Here is a 24,505-nt window from a genome sequence, read left to right as displayed (position 1 = left end):
GTTGTACCCGCCGTACATAGTCCATGAAGTGCGCGTACTACAAAGTGTGCGGTCGCTGGATTGGGACACAGCCTGAAAGCCTCAGAATTTTAAAGGAGAGGCTGCAGGAGACCAGAGCCTAGACTGGATATAAAAGTTGGCCTGTTTGGAGTGAGTGTATTTGGAGCAGATGGTGGAGTGCTCAGTTTCTCAGTGGTGACTGACTGATTCTCTCACACTCATTTTCTTACTTTGTTTTCAAAGAACTTTTGAGCATCTTTGTTTCCATGGTTTCTTGTGAACAACACGACATGTTTGATCTCAGGCTCAAAGAACGAGCAACATCCGCTCTCCAACCTGTTTCTCCATCTTCTACAACACCTGATTCATTACATTTTTTCTGTTTTCGCTTTGATTCATGTCAACATGAAGCCTGAACATCTGTGATAAACCAGCATCATATTTCATCATTTAAAAACACTTCATGTCACTCTGGTGGTTAACAGTGAAATCATGCAGTTTGTGTTTTGACCTCCAAAGGGCGACAAATCAGCTTAGACAGAGAACTCCATTCAAACTTTGTTGCCATCAGTAATAATTCTTCAGATATAATCATCAATGTTTGAGCAGTTATCATATCAGGGACAATCTAGATATGTGTGTGTATATGTATGTATATGTATGTATGTATGTATGTATATATATATATATACATATATATATATATATACGATACTGTACATGTCACCTGACACACCTTTAACATCATGTGATCCACTCTCAGTGTTGCAACTTCCATCCACAATTAAAGCCACTGCTGACTGAGTTGCTTTTTAAACTGTGACTCGTCTCCAATCTTGTGTTTTGTGTATTTATTTCAGGTAAATAAATACACCTGACGCTCTCTGTCAGGTAAATAACATGCGACCACACCCCCCATGCAATCACCTGAGGTGCAGGAAAATCTAAACACCTGTGCCACCATAACAAATAAACAAAACATAAACGTTCTCTTTGGCTCATACCCACAGTCTGCACTTTCATTCATGACTTCAACATGTTGAAATGAGCTTTGAAGAAACATCAGTTTAGTGCTGAAATATTCAAACGCTGCCGGAAGAAGAACAACAAAGTGATAACACACGTTTATTTCAAACAGGAAAACCAGCAGAAATAAATTAAGACCTGCCAGAGGGAGTTTCCGAGGTTTGCTGGAACGCAGCACACAGTGTTTGTCCCGAGTGTCCTCAAACGCCGCATTCGGTGTTTCCTTCCTGCTCAAAGTTTACTTTCACTTTGCTGAACTTCGTGGAGTGGAGTTTGCTGTTGGTGTGCGTGTGTGTGAAAAAAACTGTAAGTTCACTTTGTTTCCTCCTTTAACAGTTTGTTTTTAGGAACTTTACTGTTTGTTCAGCTTTTTGTTTGTTCTGTTTTTATTTCCAGTCTCTCCACTTAAGTCAGTGTGTAATGTTTTCCGACGAGCCCAAGTGTGTCCACCAGTATTTTACCTCTGTGCGTCTGATCAGAGACCGGGAATCAGACTAAACACACTGAATGTGTCCTGAGCTTGAACCTCTGAGTTCCCGGTGTTTATATTACAGGGACAGCAGCGGAATTTGTAAATGAATATTTTCTGTAGATGTGTGTTAGATATAGATTCAATATGTCAGTCTTTAAAATACTGCGTCACAAACTGCTGGCTCCACTCCAACAGGAAGAAGTGTTACAAAACACACAAAAGTTATTGTGAAATGTCCTGTTAGTGTTCAGTTTTGTTATAAAATCGGCATTAATCTAAATCAGTCTAGCCTCTGACATACACCATAAATACAATAATGAATAAAACATGAAATATAAACTGAAACAAGCAAACTAACTGAAACTAAATTGAATTAAAAACACAAAGTGAAAAAGAAATACAAGTAAAAGCTAATTAGACATTAAAAAAAAAAAAACTATAACTGCTGGCTGTGGATATGTGTCAGGTGGGGGTTTCAGCCACCACAGATGTCTTCCTTCATTTGTCTGTTAGTGACTGAGATCATTTAAATATGCGTATGTACCTGCCACAGTGTTAATTTAAAGTTCTCACCCTCGAGGTCTTTCTATTGTACTCACTTTTGTTTCTAGCGGTCTAGGCAATAATGGCTGTGTTATACAAGCTGTACACTGACTACTTTACATCGTATCAAAGTGTCATATCTTCAATGTTGTCTCATGAAACAATATAATAAAATATTTACAAACATGTGAGGGGTGTACTCACTTTGGTGACATACTGTACATGAGGGAAAAGTTGTTAGTGGAATTCTTCATTCATGAGATTTCAGGATTTAGTAAAAGTGACACGTGTCAGCTCCATGGCTGTAAACTGATCTGATCTGTTCATCAGTTGAATCCAGAGTGATTTTCCTGTCTCCATTAGTCTGTGGAGTAGGTGGAAAGGAGCTGCTGCACCACAGTAACTGCTGTCAGACTGACACATCTGTTTGACCATAACCAGTTATAGTGTCAGCAACTGTTGGAGGTTTAGGATCTTTATAATTACAGTGCAGGTATATATATTTGTTGTGGGCAGTCTGAGGTACACCTGTGCACTACTCATGATGTCAGATCAGCATCCTGATGTGGCACACCTGTGAGGTGGGATGGATTATCTCAATATGGCAGATGTGCCCACTACCACACATTTGGACTGATTTGTGACCACTGTTTGGGAGGGATGGTTATATTGTGTATCTGGAATGAATTTTAGGTCTCTACGTCCATCCCATGGGGAATGGGAGCAGTAACAAAGGTGTTGCGTTTATATTTTTGTTGAGTGTATATTAAATTACTGAAAACATGTTTGAAATAAATAACATGGATGTAGTATTTTTAAATATGTTTTAGTAAGGTTTAATATTAAAAATTAGAATCTTATTTTATGTGATAATACCAAATAAGAGTTATTGATTTCTGTTTACACAGACATGATTTGAACCAAAGCCCAGACAACAGTCTCACTGTCTGTCCTAAGTGTTTGACCTCAGCTGTTTTTGTCTGATATACCCATTTTTAATTCTGTCAGTCACTCCCAATGAAAATCTTAGTCTTTAACTCTGCCACCTCCAGCTTCTGTGGAGAAGGGAGGCAGTACTGGAGAAAGACCTGTAACCCCTAAACTTAACCTCATCTTTAAATAAAAGCTACACAGTCAACGGAAAATGAAAACAAACTGCTGTTATTGTTAAAACCTGCCTCCCCCTCCTTCCTTTGCTTTGCTGTCCCCAATTGTCCTGAAATTACAGAATTAAACTGTCACTTCTTATTTTTCTTATTATCAGTGAATGTGTCGTGTGTGCTTCATGGCTCCATTTAGTGGACTGATAGTAGAAGTAGAGCAGCTGATGGCAGCTTCCTCTGCCTCACACTGCTGTCTGACTGCATCCAGCTGACAGTGAGATGAAGCAGAAAAGAAGCAGCTGATATTTGGACACCACAAATAATGGAAAGGAGGATTTCAGTTGATGTGCACATGAATGATTTGTATTTCCTCTGCAGGTGAAAGTAGAAAGTGTGTGTGAGCTGATGTGGATGTGAATTCAGCAGCATGAATCAATGTGAGGACAGAGAGGAGGGAGTCCCTCCCTCTAAAACTACTCTGTGTGGGGAACATCAGAGTCAAACCAAAGCTCAGAGGTAAGATGACCATCTCTAACTGTCCATGACTCTTCTCCATGTCACAGCGCAGCACTCACATCACTGCTTCATCATGATTCACAGGAACCAACCTGGACCTCCAACCAGCTGTGTGTCCTTACACAGTGACCAGTCAAAGCATGATCATATTGACTTCAAATCAGTGTGTCCTCCCCCAGAGGTAATTTGTGTCTAAATGTTGTTTTGACTCAGTGTTTGTGAACAAATCCTCCATCATGTTTAATGTCAGCTCAGCTCTTTTTGTGTGTGTTGGACTGTTTCCACAAACACAGCAGTCAGAGTGTAAAGAATGGATGTTGTAGGAGGTGTTTCTGTTGTGAAGTAGCTGAGTGTCTGTAGGACTCCAGCTGCTCCAGCAGGTGTCTCCTTTGTGCTTTGCTTCAAAAGGTGTAGGGAGGAACTTTCCACACTGCTGTAGACCTGTAGACTGTAACCTCTCAGTTCCAGCCTGTCTGTGTAACCCCTCAGTGGATTTCAAGCTACCTGATATACATTTACAGTTGTCAGTGTTGGGGAGTAACGGAATACATGTACCGCCGTTACGTATTTAAAATACAAAATATGAGTAACTGTATTCCGTTACAGTTACCGTTTAAACAGGTGGTATTCAGAATACAGTTACTTTGTTGAAATAAATGGATTACACTGCGGTACTTTCCTGTTTCATATTGTCGCGGGTCAGGACTGTTTGGGTTTTGTTTGACAGCTACGTTCTTTTGTTCCAGGCGGCAGCGTTACGGTTGCCATGGTTACAGGGTGACGCTCTCTCTCTCTCTGCGACTGTGTGTTTCCTGGGTGAGAGAGCGCCTTTTCGTTGTTGTTGTTGTTGTGCTAAGCTAACAGGCAGAATGCTACAAGCATAGCTCTAAAGAATGTAGCATCATGGGCAGTGTAGTCCGTGTTGCAGGGAGAATGGACTGCCATACACGTTATGGGTCTGTGAGCACGAGGAGGGAGAAAAAGGGAAGTGGAAAGGTACGAGTTGTCATCGAGGAAAAACGGGAGCTGGAAGCATGTAAATATAATAATAACCACTTCAGCCAAGAAGAGAGCCTGATGAGCCCAGTTGTAAGTAAGCTATTAAGACTCGACTGTACACCGTGTTCGTGTTTTCCTCCGAAAACAATAAGTTCCGTTGGAGCAGCCTTTCAACGCCTCTCTCTGTCTCTCGCAAGAAAAGTTGACCCACACAACAAAGTAAAGCTAGTTGTCGGCTACGAGCCGACAGGGACCCCGCCGTATTAGTCAGAGGTCCCTTTACTACAGTTCGGAGTCGCGGACCTTCAGTAATAGTAATAAATCACACAGCAATAGTACATTCACGTTGTTGTAAAAAGCATGATAATATATTAAGTAATCCAAAGTATTCAGAATACGTTACTGTCATTGAGTAACGTAACGGAATACGTTACAGAATACATTTTGGGGCATGTATTCTGTATTCTGGATAATGGAATACATTTTAAAAGTAACCTTCCCAACACTGACAGTTGTTGGGACTGAAGAAGTATAGTTGGATGACAACAAAGTGAGGGAAGGTAGTCAGAATTGAAGAAATCGAACTACTGGAGGGTAACATTGTAGAGATTGAAGACAGCTACAAGTACCTGGGGATCCCCCAGACAAATGGGAACCATGAAGAGGCCACCAGGACAGTTGCAACCACCAAGTACCTGCAAAGGGTCAGGCAAGTCCTGAGGAGTCAACTGAGTGATATGAACAAGATACGGATTATAAACACCTACGTCCTGCTTGTGATCAGGTACCCTGCTGATGTCTGTGTGCAGAAATGCAAAAAAATAATATAAAAGCAGCCAGTTCTGTTTAAGAAGTGGTTTGCCGTGACATTCCAGACATACAAAAAAAAAACACTGAAATCAGTGGTGCTGCTCTTGCTGTCTTTGACAAGTTCTCCAACACATTCTCACTCCCAACACATAACATAACACGCTATTTGACAAATCGTCGGTATGTTATGCTTTTGGCCACCCAACATGTTTCTATGTTACGTGTTCGGAAAAATGAGGAAACATGAGAACTATTTGGACTGAATCTGCACATGCACATTTATTTTACTTTCTCATCATGAATCACTTTGGAAAACACTGTCTAACATGATTAAGGTTATGGTTAAGGTTAGAGATAAGGTTATTGTTCGGTTAGGGTTAGGGCCAGAATACACGGCTGATGTGTGTTACTACCAGGAGTGTCATTCTATTGGATTCCATCCACAACCCAGCGCCTATCATAGGAATGCAGAAGGTTACCTTTCGCGTTGCCATGGGACGCCTCGGCATGTGACAAATCGTCGGTATGTTATAATTCGGGAGTGAGAACGGTCTGAGATTTCATAGTTTTATGGCAAATTCTTTGAAAATACTGAATGCTTTTCATATTTTTTAATAGCCATTTTTTTTGTTAACAGTATTTTTATAAAACAGAAAATCACTGTTCAGCTTTTATTATCCGAGTTTGGATTCATACAGTGACTGGAGTTGCATGTTGTTAGGGTGTTAACCCATTGTCAGATATCAAGAGAATATTATAATAACAAGAGAATGTTAAGATAAGAGAACACACTCACCACACTCACTCTACACGAGGATAGATTATTTTTTAATGTTTGGAAGAGATAGGGATAAAATCTTAACATGCAAGATGGGCTTGATTGATATAAGTGATCACGCACCGCTGTACCTAACGATTGATATGAACGTACACCCCAAAATTTCAATTTGGAGATTGAATTCATCCCTGCTTAAAGATGTGGAATTTAGGAAAGTAATAAAGGCAGAGCTCAAAGACTACCTTGAAATTAATGATAATGGGGAGGTGTTACCCCCGATACTATGGGATGCATTAAAAGCTGTTATGAGGGGGAAGATTATAGCCTTTGCCTCCTTCCAAAAAAAAGCAAGAGAGAAAAAAATGGAAGAATTACAAGCGATTCAAAAACAATTAGAAAGTGAGCACAAACATAAGCCTTCAGCGGGCACCTTGCAGAAATTAACAATGATTCGAAATAAAATAAATATGCAGAGTATACAAACGATAAAGAGAAAATTGTTATACTTGAAACAGAAACATTATGATGGAGGATCGCAATCAATGAAAATTTTAGCATGGAAGCTTAAGAAGAAGATAGCGGAGAATACTGTAACTAAAATCAAACACCCAGAGAAGGGGAATATAATGACTCATCCTTGCAAGATACAGAACGCTTTTGTATCATTCTATAAAACATATGCGAGAGTCCCAGGGGGGGCTGAACACGAAATGGACAACTTCCTGAACCCTTTATGCCTACCAAGCTTTAACGAGGAACAAAATAAAATGATGATAGCGGAGGTGACGGAAGCTGAACTTATGAATGCCATCAATAGGCTGAAATCAAATAAGTCACCAGGCTCCGATGGTTACACCGCGGAGTGGTATCGGGAATTCAAACAGGACTTGATCCCTACACTACTTACTACTTTTAACTGGGTGTTAAAAACAGCGCAAATTCCACCAAGTTGGAAGGAGGCAATTATTTCGGCTATTCCGAAAGAAGGGAAAGACAAAATGGAGTGTGGCTCATATAGACCTATTTCTGTCCTTAACATAGATTATAGATTGTTTACCTCGATAATGGCCAGGAGAATGGAAGAATTTTTACCTGACTTGATTAGCAATGATCAAACAGGGTTTATAAGACGACGACAGACCCAGGATAATATACGTAGAACTCTTCATGTAATACATCAGATACAGACATCTAAGAGTACAGCCATGCTTATGAGTATTGATGCAGAAAAAGCCTTTGATTCCGTAAATTGGGACTTTCTATATAAAGTCTTGGATAAATTCAGCTTACATAAGGGAATTGTTGATATGGTGAGGGCATTATACACTAACCCCACCGCAAGAATTAAAGTTAATGGTTCTCTCTCAAATAGCTGTTCTGCAGAGAGGAAATAAACAAGGCTGTGCTTGGTCCCCGCTCCTGTTTGCATTGTACTTAGAACCCTTGGCACAATCAATTAGACAAAATAAAGACATTAAGGGAATCACTATTGCAGGACAGGAACACAAGCTCGCTTGTTATGCGGACGACATATTGATCTACTTAGATCAGCCCACTAACTCCTTGCCTTTGCTGATGAATCTGTGTCAAAAATTTGGGAAACTCTCTGGATATAAAATTAATATGTCTAAAACTCAAATTCTCAGCTATAACTACAACCCCCCAGCTCACTTGGTTGTTCAATATCCAATGAATTGGCAAGCACAATCATTGAAAAATCTAGGAGTTGTTATTCCCAAGGATTTAACTAAACTATCTGAGGAGAATTTTGGTTCTCTACAAAGGAGAATAGTGGGCGATATTGGGCGATGGAACATGATCCCCTTTCTTTCTTTACACTCACGAGTTGAATCTATTAAAATGAACATTTTGCCAAGAATATTATATTTATTCCAAACACTACCAATATCCATTGATCCAAGTCGTTTCAATGAATGGGATAAAATAATATCGCGGTTTATATGGGGGGGGGGGGGAAGCGGCCGAGGGTTTGTTTTAAAACTTTACAATTATATAAGAAGGTGGGAGGATGGGGGTTGCCGTCACTAAAAAATTATTATCGGGCTGCTCAGTTGAAGACGGTGGTTAATTGGTGTGATACAAGCTACCAAGCACACTGGAAGACTATAGAGGAGAATATGTTTTCCTCCCCAATACAAGCTGTCCTGATGGACTCGAATATTCGAAAATATATTGACAAGATTCATAACCCCTGGGTGTCGTGCACACTTAATATATGGAGAAAAGTCGTGAAAGAATTCAAACTTGAACAGGATTTGGCTTTATTCAAATGGTATGGATATGATTCTGACTTTGCCCCGAATAAATTGGACTCACGTTTCAAAAGTTGGCCTGCTAAAGGGTTATCTACATTTGATAGTTTGATAAAGGATGGGAATCTTATTAGTTTTGACACGCTGAAACAGAGACACAATCTAGAAAAACAGGATTTTTATCGATACTTGCAAATAAGACACTATATAAAGACAACAATCGGTCTGATGTCAAACACTAATGTGGAACTGGCAACTTTATTTAGACAGGCGTACAGTGGGGATGTTGATACAAGACTCATTTCTTTTTGGTATAATTTTCTTATAAATAAGCTTCCACACTCAACTGATTATGTGAAGATGTTATGGGAAAAGGAGGGAGGGATGTGTATTTCTAGGGATGAATGGACTCAGATGTGGGAATGGCAATGGAGGAGTACTTCCTCCAAAAGCTGGAGGGAGTTCGGATGGAAAACTCTGATAAGGTTCTTTATCACTCCGTGTAAAAAGGCTCACTATGATGGGAATCCTCCCGTGTGCTGGAGAAACTGTGGACACCAACGAGCACATCACACCCATATTATGTGGGACTGTCCTGGGCTACGGACTTACTGGAAAGACATTCATGGTATATTACAAGGCATTTTTAACTGTACATTCCCTCAGGATATGAAGACAATTTTTTTTTTTGGCTGTATACCGCAGAACTGGTGTTGGGATAAGTGGGTCCAATACGTCAATACCCATAAACCGAATTTTCTTTTTAAAGCTTGAAACCACCAATCTAGTTAATTGCTCACTCCTGACTGAGTTTTCTCCTTTTATTTTATATATATATAATTTTTCCCCCTTTTTTTTTAAATTTTTTTTTATTTTTATTTTTTTCCTGTCTTTCTTTCTTCCTTCTCGTTTTGTTTTGTTTTTCTCTTGTAAACTGTGTTAATTAATGCCTGTAATCACCTTTGTGAAGTAATATTGTAGAAATAAAGAATATAAAAAAAAAAAAAAAAGATAAGAGAACTGACATGATGGCTTTCTGTCAGATATGATATCATCAGAGTGCCAGGCATTACCAAATTGGAATTAGAGCAGGGCGATATGACCAAAAATATTTATCATGATATACATTTGAAAATTTGCGATACCGATATAACTGACGATATAATTGACACAAGACAAAATACTTTACAACTTCACAACTTTATTAGTGCAAAAAAAGCCAATTTATTTTCACTTAAACGAGCAGCTGTTTTTTATGTGCATTAAAGTTATATAAAAATTAACAGTGCAAATGCAAATTCCTTGCTGACAGTTTAACCAAAAGGCATTTCCAGTGGAAACTGGCCGACATATCCTCAGCATAACCATGTATAATATCCACAAAACTTAAAAAGAGGTTATACACACACAATACGGTAATATTATGTTGAAGCACAGTACGTATCACTCCGCGAGGCTCCTGCCTACGATAGCCGTAATGCTTCCACAATCCATCAAGCGGTGTGGGTTTGTAGCTTAGCAAAGTCGTACTAAAACATTTGACAGATTTTCGATTTTCGTATGACATAAAATCGTTTCGAGGTCAGTAAACACAACCAGAATTCATACATAAGGCACATGGGATTATAAGGGGCTCTGTCGATTTTCAGAAAAAATCAAAGGATTGATTTTAAATGTACCGTATTTTCAGAAAAAAACGGTAATAACAACGGCCCGCTAGCATGCTCTACCAAAAATAGTGCTTTGTTGTGTATCTGACGGACGAACGCTAAACCAGTTCCACACCACTGAAGTTGCAGCATTTTTAGACACCAATTCTGATTCATCCGTTTCATTCAACGATCCACTTTCACCCTTCTCATTCTCTGTTGCCACCATGCTTTTTCCGCCATGTGCTTATGAAAAAAAAGGCACTGCGCATGCACGTTTTACCCATATTCTATCGCGATATTTCATTTTCTTATCATTGCCCAACATTATACTGGTATTACCGTGAACGGTATGATTTGGCCCAGCCCTAATTGGAATGTTTTTTCTTTATGTTTTTTTTTAATGTATTTTATGTTTTTAGTTCACAGGACCAGCAGGTTGCATTTTAATTTATAATGTTATGTTATTATTCTGACTCTTTATGATATCTCCACAGAGTGGACCAGCAGAGCTCAAAGGTTCCCAGTGGTCAGTCTACCCAGACCTGGACTCTATATTTATGGTATGTACATGTACAACAACTATTTTTACATCTATTCTGTTCACAGTCATCTCCATGCTGGGTTCTGGCTCAGAAGGTAGAGCGAGCTTTCCTTTGAAGAGAATGTTGTGGTCAGATTTCTGCCTCCACTAAACTGCAAATACATCAGCAAATATCAAGTATGTCTCAGTATTTTAGAAAAAAAAAACAAAGCCTACACTTTTGGAGCTCAGCAGGCCAAAAATAATGAATGCAATAAAATAACATTTTATTTAAAAGCGCCTTTCAATCAATCGAGTAAGCCTTACAAGCAATTAAATAAACCAATCACAGTATCGCTAATAACACTTGAAAGAGAACATACTACAAAACATTAAATAGTATTAGATTGTATTGCAGTGAATACAACATAAAATGAATCAGAAAAGGCAAGTTTAAAAAGACGTGTTTTAAGGCAACTTCAGTGCAAAAACTAATGTTGTGAATGTGGTGTGGGAGTAAGTTCCAGTGGACACTCAGCCGAAAGCACTTAAGGGTAATATGAGCAGATGGAAAAAATAAAAGTAACCAAAGAGGATGATCTTTGAGAACGGGAAGGAGTGGTGATATGAGGAAGATCAGATATGGAGGTTCAAGGTTCAAGGTTCAAGGTTCTTTATTTGTCACATGCATAGTTATACAAGTATAACACACAGTGAAATGTGGCCTGACACGCTCCTCGACATGTGCAAAAATTTGGGGGGGGGTGTAGAGGAAGAACATTATAAATATATATATATATAGTATATACACTGGGTGAATGTGCAGTAGTAGCAGCAAGCAGGTGAATTCTGTACATTAATATGAATAGACATCTGACTATTTTACAGGATAGACAATATAAACATATTTAAAATTAAAGGAATTTGGAATGTACATTGTGCCTTGGTTTAGTGTCTGGAAGAGAGTCCTGTCTCAGTCAATTATAGATGATGTGAGAGGGCGGGTGTGTGTGTTTAGGGCACGGATGGCTTGGGGATAGAAGCTCCTCTTGAGTCTCTCTGTCCTTGCCCGGAAGATGCGGAACCTTCTACCTGATTGCAGAAGTTGGAACAGTTTGTTGCCAGGATGGGACGGGTCCTTCAGTATCTGCGCTGCTCTAGTCCGGCATCTCCTGGTGTAGGTGTCCTGAAGCGGGGGGAGAGCAATCCTGCAGCAGCGTTCTGCTGTACGGATCACTCTCTGGAGAGCTTTTTGGTCCTTCACACAGCTGTTCCCAAACCACGATGTCATGTTCTGTGTGAGGATGCTCTCCACAGCGCCTGTATAGAAAATCCTGATGGTGTGACTTTATGGAGAGACTTTGAAGTAAGAAGCTGAATCTAAAATCAGTGTGATTTTTCACAGGAAGCCAGTGAAGTGGTTGAAGGACAGCACTAATGGGTTCTATTAATGACAGAAGCAGCTGTATTTTGCACCAGCTGAAGTCTATCAAACAAATGTCTCTATAATCTAGAAAGGATAAACTATAATAATCCATTGGGAATACAACCAGAGCTAGTACAAGAACAGTAGTATTGTCGACTGCGGGGAATGATAAATAATATTTTTGTGTTTGTGTCATTCATAAAATATTGTGTTCCAGATACTGGAGGACAAAATCATCACTTTTGTGAAGAACGAGTTTAAGAAGATCCAGACAGATCTAAATCCAGATGATCTACAGTGTTTTAAGAGTCAATGTGAGGATGAGGATATATTACAGAGGGTGGATGAAGAACAGAGTAAGAGCAGCAGAGACGCATTTGTGACTATTACAGTGGACTTCCTGAAGAGAATGAAGGAGAATAAGTTCGCTGAACTTTTGCTGAGAAGTGAGAATTACTCTCTAAATATTTATGCTGCTAAAAAGTTCAACAATGTCTGAAGAAAAAGACAAAAATAGATTTGAAATATGCGCACTTCATAACTCCTTCTTTTGTGTGTGTGTGTGTGTGTGTGTGTGTGTGTGTGTGTGTGTGTGTGTGTGTGTGTGTGTACTGGGTCACTCAGGAACCTTCACTAGGAACTTACGGTGGCAACAGCATGAATTTAAATCTGCACTGAAGAAGAAGTTCCAGTGTGTGTTTGAGGGGATCGCTAAAGCAGGAAACCCAACCTTTCTGAATCAGATCTACACAGAGCTCTACATCACAGAGGGAGGAACAGCAAAGGTCAATGATGAACATGAGGTCAGACAGATTGAAACAGCATCCATTAAAACAGACAGTCTAGAAGCAATAATCACACAAGAAGACATCTTTAAAGCTTCACCTGGAAGAGATGAACCAATCAGAACAGTGCTGACAAAGGGAGTGGCTGGCATTGGGAAAACAGTCTTAACACAGAAATACACCCTCGATTGGGCTGAAGACAAAGCCAACCAGGACATCCAATTCATATTTCCATTCACTTTCAGAGAGCTGAATGTGCTGAAAGAGGAAAGGTTCACCTTGGTGGAACTTGTTCATTATTTCTTTACTGAAACCAAAGAAGCAGGAATCTACAGCTTTGAAGACTTCCAGATTCTGTTCATCTTTGATGGTCTGGATGAGTGCCGACTTCCTCTGGACTTCCACAAAACTACAATCCTAACTGACCCTAGAAAGTCCAGCTCAGTGGATGTGCTGCTGATAAACCTCATCAGGGGGAACCTGCTTCCTTCTGCTCGTCTTTGGATAACCACACGACCTGCAGCAGCCAATCAGATTCCTATTGACTGTGTCAGCATGGTGACAGAAGTCAGAGGGTTCACTGGCCCACAGAAGGAGGAGTACTTCAGGAAGAGATTTGCAGAGAAGAAGCAGATCAGCACCATCATCTGCCACATCAAGACATCACGAAGCCTCCACATCATGTGTCACATCCCAGTCTTCTGCTGGATCACTGCTACAGTTCTGGAGGATGTGCTGAAAACCAGAAAGGAAGGACAGCTGCCCAAGACCCTGACTGAAATGTACATCCACTTCTTGGTGGTTCAGGCCAAAGTGAAGAAGGTCAAGTATGATGGAGGAGCTGAGACAGATCCACATTGGAGTCCAGAGAGCAGGAAGATGATTGAGTCCCTGGGAAAGCTGGCTTTTGATCATCTGCAGAAAGGAAACCTGATCTTCTATGAATCAGACCTGACAGAGTGTGGCATCGATATCAAAGCAGCCTCGGTGTACTCAGGAGTGTTCACACAGATCTTTAAAGAGGAGGGAGGACTGTACCAAGACAAGGTGTACTGCTTCATCCATCTGAGTGTTCAGGAGTTTCTGGCTGCTCTTCATGTCCATCTGACCTTCATCAAGTCTGGACTCAATCTGCTGGAAGAACAACAAACAACCTCCCAGAAGTCTGAAAGAAAAGAATTGGCAGAGAAATACTTGTACCAGAGTGCTCTGAACAAGGCTTTACAGAGTCCAAATGGACACCTGGACTTGTTCCTCCGCTTCCTCCTGGGTCTTTCACTGCAGACCAATCAAATTCTCCTACAAGGCCTGCTGACACAGACAGGAAGTAGCTCCCAGGCCAATCAGGAAACAGTCCAGTACATCAAGGAGAAGCTCAGTGAGAATCTGTCTGCAGAGAAAAGCATTAATCTGTTCCACTGTCTGAATGAACTGAATGATCATTCTCTAGTGGAGGAGATCCAACAGTCTCTGAGATCAGGAAGTCTCTCCACAGATGAACTGTCTCCTGCTCAGTGGTCAGCTCTGGTCTTCATCTTACTGTCATCACAAAAAGATCTGGATGTGTTTGACCTGAAGAAATACTCTGCTTCAGAGGAGGCTCTTCTGAGTCTGCTGCCAGTGGTCAAAGCCTCCAACAAAGCTCTGTAAGTAAACATCTATGCACATTTTTGTTGTTGAAATATTTCTGCAATATACAGTTTATAGCAGCAGGAAGTCTTAGCATATCTAAAAAGTTTGTGGATGTAACCATTATCAAAGTCAACACAGAGCTTTTCTTTTACTCTCCAAAAACTAATATATATATAAAGACAATAATAAAAATTCTTGGAAGAAGCTAAAGCAGTTTGTTTCCAACAAAGGATGAATGCATCAGGGTACAGTATGTGATAATTAATGGTGATAATGAATTACAAGTTGTATGCTTATTTATGAAGTAGACATGGAATTGTTTGTTTTTTGTTTGTGGTAAATTGAAAATAAGACATTTAATTTGATCACAAATATAATTGATTTTCAGACTGTCTGGCTGTAACCTCTCAGAGAGAAGCTGTGAAGCTCTGTGCTCAGTTCTCAGCTGCCAGTCTTCGAGTCTCGGAGAACTGGACCTGAGTAACAATGACCTGAAAGACTCGGGAATAAAGCTGTTGTCTGATGGATTGAAGAGTCCAAACTGTACCCTGGAAACTATCAGGTGAGGTTTATTTTTTTGTTATTCATTTATGAATGTATTATCTATGACACGTATAACTTAGTAGTTTGAGTGGCCGCCCCATGATTAGAAGGTCGGGGGTTCAAATCCACCAAACAGCTACCTTGAGGTACCCTCGAGCAAGGTACCGTGTCTACACACTGCTCCCCAGGTGCTGGATTAGTAGCTGCCCATTGCATCAATGAGTGAATGGGTTAAATGCAGAGGACAAAATATCTAATACGTGGGACTATAAGGGGGTTGGTAATAAAATATTCATAATCTGGATTATACTGTTGCTGAAAGAAAATATTGTTTAATTCTAGATTGACATTTTATTCATATTCAGGTGTATTAGTCTCTGAATTATTTTTTGTATTTGTTCATTTTCATATCATTGTTAAAATAATAATTGAGCATTAACCTGTGTGTATAACATGCTTTTTAAGCAATGGTCTGTTGAGACATTTCAGGTATTTTGGATTCATAACATAGTTTCTTTTCATTGGTAAAAAGTGTTTCATACAGAATTACAGTGAATGTACTTAAAACCTTTTATTTACAGCAGCATGGGCACAGTGGTTAGCGGGTCCTGAGATCAATTCCATCACCTCACCGGGTCCTTTCTGTGTGGAGTTTGAATGTTCTGCCTGCTTCCATTATTCTTTCCGGGTACTACGGGCTTCATCCCACAGTCCAAAGACATGCAGTTAATGGGGTTAATTGGTCATTCTAAATGGGCCACAGGTGTGAATTTTGAGTGCAAATGGTTGTTTGTCTCTATGTGTAAGCCCTGAGATAGACCTGTCAAGGGTGTACCCTGCCCTATGGCAGTGACCCTGAAAAGGATAAGCGGAAGCAAATGGACCTTTTATTTAACGGGAAGTCCAAGTCTAAAAGTTAAACATGGGACATCACCAGTGACTCAAAAGTTATGCAATAAACCTAGAAAAATGAAAGGAAGGTACACTGTGAGATAACAGCAAAGGCTAAAAGGAAGTACATAGCATGGTTTCTCCAAATTATACTTTTATCTTGTCCAATAAGTCAAAACTATTTACTTCCATCAACAAAACTTTCCAGTATGATTCCTTTTCTGTATTCTGTAGCTATTTACAGAATATGTATATATATTGGAGTTTGATTTATTCATGTTAACCCTTACTCCCTGATGAAATTGTTTGTTTTAGGCAGAATACATGATGAGAATTTTAAACATTTCCGCATCCATCCTTTTTGACTTTCTTAAATTAAAATAAATAAATAAACAAATAAATAAATAATACAAAAATAACTTTGGAAAACTAAACAAACAAAATAAATTAATAAATAGAATGGAATAGAATGGGTTTACTGTCACTATACAGTTGTACAATGAGATACGGAGCATCTATGTAAAATGCCAATTGTGTGAACTGCAAACTTTCTCGCTCTCAGTTTAGCTTCTATACCTCCTTTCAGCAGATACTTCTTCATCTGTTTTTGGAAGACGATTTCCACTACACAGCATTCACACTGCATTTTTGCAGGAAATGTAACTTTTCTAGTTGCAAATTAAAAATTTATTACATTAAATTAATCTACATGTGCTTTTCTCTTTAATTACCTGCAAATTTAATTTTTAATATGTCACTAGCAGTATGTACTAGCCCCCTCCCCCTCCCCCCCATGTGCCTGCTTTATTTTCTTTTTTTGTGCCTGCAGTCTGTCAGGCTGTCTGATCACAGAGGAAGGCTGTACTTATATGGCCTCAGCTCTGAGCTCCAACCCCTCCCATCTGAGAGAGCTGGACCTGAGCTACAATCATCCAGGAAACTCAGGAAAGAGGTTGCTGTTGGCTGGACAGAAGGATCCACGCTGGAGACTGGCTTCTCTCAGGTATGGAGAGAATGTCTGATAGAGGAGGAAGAGCTGGAAATATTTCCTTTCTATGTTGAGGAGAAAATTATTTTGAGTGAACAAAAGTTTAATTGGCCTTGAGGCGACTGTTGTTGTGATTTGGCCTAAATAAAAATAAATAAATAAATAAATAAAATAAAATAAAATAAATAAAATTGAATTGAATTGAACTGAATTGAATTGAGCGGACAAAATTCATTTCTGCGTGCAAGAAATGTATTTCAGTGTTTGCGATTATCCATATACACACACAATAACAGACCCCCTTGCTGAGTTGTTGGCATTTGCTCTTGCTCAGATCTCTGCTTTGTGTGCTCACAGACATCTGCAGACCTAAACTTTTAAGATATTTTCAGGCGAGAATGTTGCTGTTTAAACTTCAAATATCTGCTCGATTTATCAACACATCACATATATGCAAAAGTACTCTAACATTTTCGGAGATGCCTGTTACCCACCAGCTGACCCCAGTCAGCTATACCCCAGCTCCAGGTACCATCACCCCCAGAGGGGCAATCTGCCCCAAGACCCAGGAGATATTACCCTTTACCCTGGGGTGGGGACAATCAGACCATCCCCCGTCCTGCAGCAGCAGGGAGGCCCAGCATCCCAGACCCCAACTAGATGGCCCAACCTCCTACCGGTGCCCCGGCCCCAATGGCGAAAAGAGAACAGGGGTGTGGAGACCCCCATGCCTCTCTCTTTCCACTCATGTGTGGTGAAAATGTGCTGCTCAGTGCTTTTCTACTGTGCATTTTAACCCTCTGGTGTCGCCGGATGCGCCGGCGTGTCAAAATCACATGACCAATTTAAGATGACACAGCTACAGTAAGTCAGTCTCCATTTCAACTTGGGTCGAAAGTGCAGACTTTAAACTATATACCAGTTTTTGAATTGTGTCGATCGGCCACGTAAAACCAGAGTTATGATAAAAAATACACGCGATGTTTTTTTCTGAACAAAACAGTGGTGTTTACAGCGGGAAGAATGGTAAAAACAGCGTTTTCTACAGACAGTGCTAGCAAACACTCCACTTAACACCCCTACCCTATTGGTGTTAGAGTTTACCATGTCAGCCAATCAAAAAAAATGATATGGCAACATGTGACATTTGGTTGTTTAGGGAGAAGGGGAAGTTTTTAGGAGTGACACCCGCGACAGAAAGCGGGCGAGCGAAAGACAGAGAGAGAGCGAGTTTTCATACGTGAGACATTAGTGACGTTTAGCGTGTTTGGAGGCTGTAGTTAGTGTGTTGTGTAGTTATTGTTTTGTATTGTGTGTCAGTTAGACTGCTGAATTTCACATTTTCTCCAAATAAAGCTGTCAAAGGCAGATTCCAGTGTAAACACTGTTCCCGCATTGAAAACTGGACTGATGCACCTCCTGCTGTCAGACCTCCAGGGTTTAGGCCTGTGGTGTTCTCCTCTGTCTTATACTGAACACAAACTACATTTTTTGGACTGGCACAAATGATTTGTGTGCCTTCTTATTTGATGCAGCACACCTGATTGTTCTGTAAATAGATTTAAATGGTTATATAAAAAAAACGCCTGTGGCCTTGGCTGCATTTTTAGGTAAATAGTACCATATAACTTTGTTGTTTGCAAAACTTGTGCATAATTTTTAGAAATGTACAATTTCTACTTCAAGTTATGAAAATGATTCATTAAACATGTTTATGGGTTTTACAGTAAAAAATATAACTTTTTTCTACTCGGGTTTTGAATTTTTTGTCTGAATTTAGATCAACTGTGCTAATATAGTATACCAAAATTAAAAAATGACTCGAATTTCAGGTATTTGAGGTTGTGCTGAAAATAATGATACCAAACAAGGCAAGAAAAACATTTTAAAGGTGAAATATAGAGGTGAAATCAAAAGTAGCCAATTATACCCTGGACCCCAGCCCTTTAAAACCGGTCAGAGCGGGCACGCTCCGTTTTGCGTAACTATTTTTAAATCCTGGTAGCACTGCAACCACGTGAGCTAGCGCAATAATCTTTTTTGCATATGAAACCGGAGGAGTTGTACTTACATCTTATGCCATCAGCTTGTCCTCGGTCACGATTTCCTTCCACATATAGCTTTGCAAAAACTGCATAAAAAGCGCTTGCAGTAACAAAAACATAATATTCCAGAAACAGGCTTTGCCGATCCGATTCGTAACACTTCCTACGTTGGAATAGACGTCAGCGCAAACTATAGCATGTCCGCCATTACCTGCCCGAAACCGGAAGTGACGGTCATTTTCACGGAAATGTAGGGTTTTTTTTAACTTCAGGGCCTCATAAGCCTATACTCGTGTTTTTAAAAGTTATCTGTGACTTTATGACTTTCTGTATCATTTCTGGGATGCTTAGGACTCATATTGCACTGCTGGAAATTGTTTATTTTGATGCATATGCCGTTTTTTTCCAAATTTGCATTACAATATTTATTTTCATTTTTTTTGCAGTATATAAAATTGGTGTATTTCAAAAATAAAACTATGAAAACACTCAAAATAAATTTCTTGTGGTGGGAAACTACTTTGTGCAACTTTTTTGTATTTACAGTTTTGAGGGATAAGCCTCTTAAATTTCTCTAACTAGAAATATATGTTAAAAAAACAAAAACGATTTTCAAATTTTTTTTTTGTAGTTTATTGCACTTTTTTGCAATTTAAGTAGTTACTATGCACTTAATGCACACATATTATTAAAATTTGGGTTATAATGGTTGTATTGATGTATAGCAACTTGAAATGCTCCCAAAAATGGCACTACAGCATGTAAAAATATAATATAAGATCTGGTGGACTTGGTTCTATGGTAGGTCTTAAAGGGTTAAATGACAGTGGTTTTACAGTATTTACAATTTACAGGTTATTAAAAAATTTACAGATTTAACTTTTTACAGATTTACAGTAAAAATGTGCAAATTGCAGTAAGAGATTATAAATTATAGGAAGTGTGCATGAAGAAAAACCAGAGTGAGTTTGGTGATGTGATGTGTGTGGGAGAGTCCAGTCCTACACCTGGCCCGAATAGCCTGGGGAAAGAAGCTCCTCCTCATTCTCTCTATTTTGGCCTTAAGGGAGCGGAAGCGCTTCCCAGACCTCAACAGTGAGAAGAGTCCATTGTTGGGATGGGAGAGGTCCATCATAATCTTCCTAGCTTTGGTCTTGCACCGCTTGGTGTAGATGGACAGCAGTTCAGGGAGCCCTGATTGAATGATGTGTTCGGCCGAGCACACCACTCTTTGCACATCTCGTCTGTCCTGCTTGGTGCTGTTCCCAAACCAGGTGCAGATGTTTCCCATCAGGACGCTATTGATGGTTCAGGAGTAAAAGTTGAGCACCCTCAGTGGCAGATGGAAGTCTCTAAGTCTTCTGAGGAAGAAGAGACGCTGACGGGCTCTCTTAACCAGGGTGTTGATGTGACAGGACCTTGACAGGTTCTGAGTGATCTGGACACCCAGGTATCGGAAACTGTCTACTCTCTCCACTGGCGTGCCACTGATGATGAGGGGTTTGTAATTCCTCGCCTGCTTTGTAGTGAAGTCCACGATCAGCTCCTTAGTCTTACTGACGTTTAGGAGGAGGTTATTCTCCTGGCACCAGGTCTCCAGGTTCCTAATCTCCTCCAGGTAGGCCGTCTCAATGTTGTCGGAGATCAGGCCCACAACAACAGTGTCGTCAGCAAACTTGACAATGGAGGTGGTGTCTGATGTGGCTACACAGTCATAAGTGTACAGTGAGTACAGCAGGGGGCTTAAAACACAGCCCTGAGGCACTCCAGTGCTGAGTGAGATGGAGGGGGAGACTTGTTTTCCCACCCTCACCGATTGGGGTCTGTCTGTGAGGAAGTTGAGGATCCACTGACACAGTGATGAGCTGAGTCCTAGATCCGTCAACTTGGTGAAAAGCTTAGAGGGAATTATTGTGTTGAATCCTGAACTGTAGTCCACGAACAGCATCCTGACATAATTCCCTCTGCCAGTGTCCAGGTGACTCAGGGATGTGTGGAGCAGGTGAGATATGGCATCGTCTGTGGAACGATTAGTCCGGTAAGCAAACTGAAGTGAGTCGATGGTGGCAGGAAGTGAAGAAGTGATGTGATCTCTCATCAGTCTTTCAAAACACTTCATTACAATTGAAGTCAGTACTACTGGACGGTAGTCATTGTGGCAAGCGGGCTGTTGTTTCTTTGGAACAGGGACAATGATGGACTGTTTGAAGCACGTGGGAACCATAGCTTGGGCCAGGGAGAGGTTGAAGATCTCCATGCTAGCTGGTCAGCGCAGGCTCTAAGGACCCGGCCAGGGATTGCATCTGGTCCTGCTGCCTTCCTGGTGTTCACCCTCCTGAAGGTGTTCCTCCCGGCATGCTCTGTGATGATGAATGCATTGACGCGCAGCCGTTTGTTGTTTTAATTGCTGCGGCGTCGAAGCGAGCATAAAACTGCAGCCTTGTATAGGTCCATATTACCGGAGACGAGCCCTTCATTGTAGGCAGCGCTGCGTGATCTCAGAGCGTTGCGGATGTTTTTATCCACCCACGGCTTCTGGTTGGGAAACGTTCGGATGATAGATCTTTCTCCTGTGTTGTCCGCTAGTTTCCCGATAAATCCCCCAACCGCTTCCGTAAACATGTTGATGTCATTAGAGCTGTGCCGAAACATGTCCCAGGTCGTGTCCAAATTCATGGGCTGCATCCTCCTGAGGACCCGGCCTTCGCGGTCTACGTGGGCTGGGTCCTCAGAAGGTCGGGTAGGCCGGAAGTAAACGGCCGTGAAATTGGACGGTCTAGCCTTCTGATTAGCGTCACCGCTGTCTCGGTGGAGTTTAATAAACTCAGCCGTCTGCTCCTTGCTATCTAAAATATAACAGGACACTGGCGTAAATTCTCAACTGTCTCATACTTCTGTTTAATCAGTTTTCTGTTTGACGTTTAGTCAGCTGTGTAAAAACCAAAAAGGAACCCACCCGGGGGATTAATAAAGTTTTATTTTATCTAATCTAATCTAATAACTTTAATCTCAGCCAAACCGATTTACTCACGAACAAACAAAACACTGAAAAAAGCCCAACAATAACATTTTTAGGTTGTCTAAGTGACTTATATATTACGTTTAACCCGAGCAGCGAAAGTCCGCGGTGATCTGAAAATGATGTGCCGGGAGTTGTGCCGTTCTCAGCCGCATCAGTAACCCTCGAGCTCCTGGCTAGCTATCGAGCTGGTGGGTAGCAGACGTCTCCGAAAACGTCGAAGCACTTTTGCAAATATGCGATATCTTGATAAACCGAGCAGATATTTGATGTTTACACAGCTACTTTCTCGCCTGAAAATATGTTAAAAGTTTATTTTGTGACTCAGAAAGATTAGTATGAGTAATTTTAAAACTTAGTAGCGGCCGCCATTGTTGGAAACTGGAGTTTGGCTGGGCCGCACTATGAATTCTGGGATATGGTAGGCCACGAAGGACACACCCGACCCATCCTTCAAATTCGGGGAAAAGGAGGACGCATTTGTCGGCTGCATTCGGAGGAGTCTACGAATTTGGACAGCCTTCGGCGCGTCGCTGTGACGTAATCGGTCTACAAATGCGGCCTCAGGAGGATGCAGCCCATGAATTTGGACACGACCCCAGTCTGCGTCATCCAGTGCGTCCTGCAGCGCGGTCACTGATTGGTCCGTCCAGCGAGCGACCTCCCTCCTGATTGGTGGTTGCTGCTTTAGCCTTTGTTTGTAAGCAGGCAGCCCCATGTAGCTCACATAAGGCACATAAGGCAGTGTGTCAGAATAAGTCGGAATATAAACAGTGTAGGCAATGACCGCAGTGAATTCCCGAGAGAGATAGAAAGGGCGACATTTAACGATGTTATGTGTAACGTAAAGTGCTAAGTTTTGCAATTTTTTTTTAGCATTTTAGCAACTTTCACAAATATTTGCAATGGCAGGGAGGTGTCCTTTCCAGCTAAACAGAATATAAACAGGAATATAAAAATAATGAAGGTCACAGTTTGAATCAGTCATATTTCATTCAATACAGTGTGTACTGACAGATCCAGGATTAGTCTAAATCATCAGCAGTTTGATCCACTTATGGATTGAAGTGTATTTGTGAAAATCTTGGACTGTTCCTTTATCAGTGTCTAATAGTTTGTGTATGAGTTTGTGTAATGTCTATGTGTGCATGCTGAAAGAGACTGTGCTGGTCTGACCCTCCTCCTCCTTTCAGGGTGGAGCCTGCTGGAGACCGATGGTTGAGACGTGGAGGTCTGAGGAAGTGTAAGTGTGTTTTTAATGTGATTCATAAAAACAAAGCAGCACACATTCAACCATCTTCAAACTGTCACATCGCTCATTTACATCTCTGATGTCAGGAGTCATCATCAAAGTGTCAATCAATGAACAGATGATGGATCAATAACTGCAGCTGGATTGTGTTTGTTCTCTCCATCAGATTCCTGTCAACTCACAATCGACACAAACACAGTACACACAAACCTCAAACTGTCTGACAACAACAGGAAGGTGACACATGTGGAGGAGGTTCAGTCTTATCCTGATCATCCAGACAGATTTGATCACTGGAGACAGCTGCTGTGTAAAAATGGTCTGACTGGTCGCTGTTATTGGGAGGTCGAGTGGAGAGGAGACGTTAATATATCAGTGAGTTATAGAAGCATCAAAAGGAAAGGAGGCAGTAATGACTGTATGTTTGGACAAAATGATAAATCCTGGAGGTTGTACTGCACTAATGATGGTCCTGTTTGTGTCTGCCACGATACCGAATTCGCGTCCACCCCCATCTCCTCCTCCTCCTCCTCTGTCTCTAACAGAGTAGCAGTGTATGTGGACTCTCCTGCTGGCACTTTGTCCTTTTACAGAGTCTCCTCTGACACTTTGATCCACCTCCACACCTTCAACACCACATTCACTGAAACTCTCTATCCTGGGTTTTATATCCGTCCTGGTTCCTCGGTGTGTCTGCGCTGAGTTGAGTGTAAAGAAAGTCCTCCTGTTAAAGAAATACTCTGACTCCAGCCAAACAAAGAGAGAAGAGCTGCTAAAACAGCTTTTACATTTCTCACAACAAAAGTTCCTTTATTAAACATTTTAAGATGCCTGCATTTCACTAACACTCTTATTTCAGTTCAGTTCATTTTTATTTCAAACATTTCAAACGTGCCTTCACAATCATTACAAAATATCATTCCATTATTTGTTTGAAAAGGAGTTGGCAGAAGTATTTACTTATTTGTCCCTACACCCTCAAGTTTTACCTCTCATTCATTTAATTATTTTTTTTAGTCTTAAATTAAACAAACAACATATGAAACAAAAGTAAAGCAAAACAAAACAAAACATACATAAATCAAAAACAAGAAATTAGCAAGCCCCACCACAGTATAGTTTCTTTCACATGAAAAATACAGAAGGTTTGCAGATATTTGCAGATACACAAGTTATGGAAAAACAAACAAAACAAAACAAAAAAAACCAAAAAAGAACCACAACACCATTAC

General features: G+C 40.6%; 1 protein-coding gene across 1 annotated transcript; it reads left to right on the top strand.

Annotated features, from left to right (window-relative positions):
- The first annotated feature begins 3,689 nt into the window (after positions 1-3,689).
- On the top strand, positions 3,690-24,164 carry LOC113018470 (NACHT, LRR and PYD domains-containing protein 4-like). The gene is made up of 8 exons (XM_026161535.1): positions 3,690-3,841; positions 10,667-10,732; positions 12,336-12,564; positions 12,743-14,549; positions 14,924-15,097; positions 16,799-16,972; positions 23,215-23,264; positions 23,440-24,164. Exons 1-8 carry the CDS (start codon positions 3,734-3,736, stop codon positions 23,973-23,975), a joined length of 3,144 nt encoding a protein of 1,047 aa, XP_026017320.1. The 5' UTR covers positions 3,690-3,733; the 3' UTR covers positions 23,976-24,164.
- The last annotated feature ends 341 nt before the right edge of the window (positions 24,165-24,505 follow it).

Source organism: Astatotilapia calliptera, unplaced genomic scaffold (assembly GCF_900246225.1).
Source record: "Astatotilapia calliptera unplaced genomic scaffold, fAstCal1.2 U_scaffold_9, whole genome shotgun sequence".
Classification (NCBI taxonomy): domain Eukaryota; kingdom Metazoa; phylum Chordata; class Actinopteri; order Cichliformes; family Cichlidae; genus Astatotilapia; species Astatotilapia calliptera.
Note: the sequence above shows the minus strand (reverse complement) of the source record. Positions and strands in the feature narration are given on the sequence as shown.

Coding starts and splice junctions, on each gene's coding strand:
- LOC113018470 (XM_026161535.1), top strand. CDS start 3,734: ATGATTCACAGGAACCAACCTGGACCTCCAACCAGCTGTGTGTCCTTA. Junction 3,842..10,666: donor CAGTGTGTCCTCCCCCAGAG/GTAATTTGTGTC, acceptor ATATCTCCACAG/AGTGGACCAGCAGAGCTCAA. Junction 15,098..16,798: donor TGTACCCTGGAAACTATCAG/GTGAGGTTTATT, acceptor TTGTGCCTGCAG/TCTGTCAGGCTGTCTGATCA.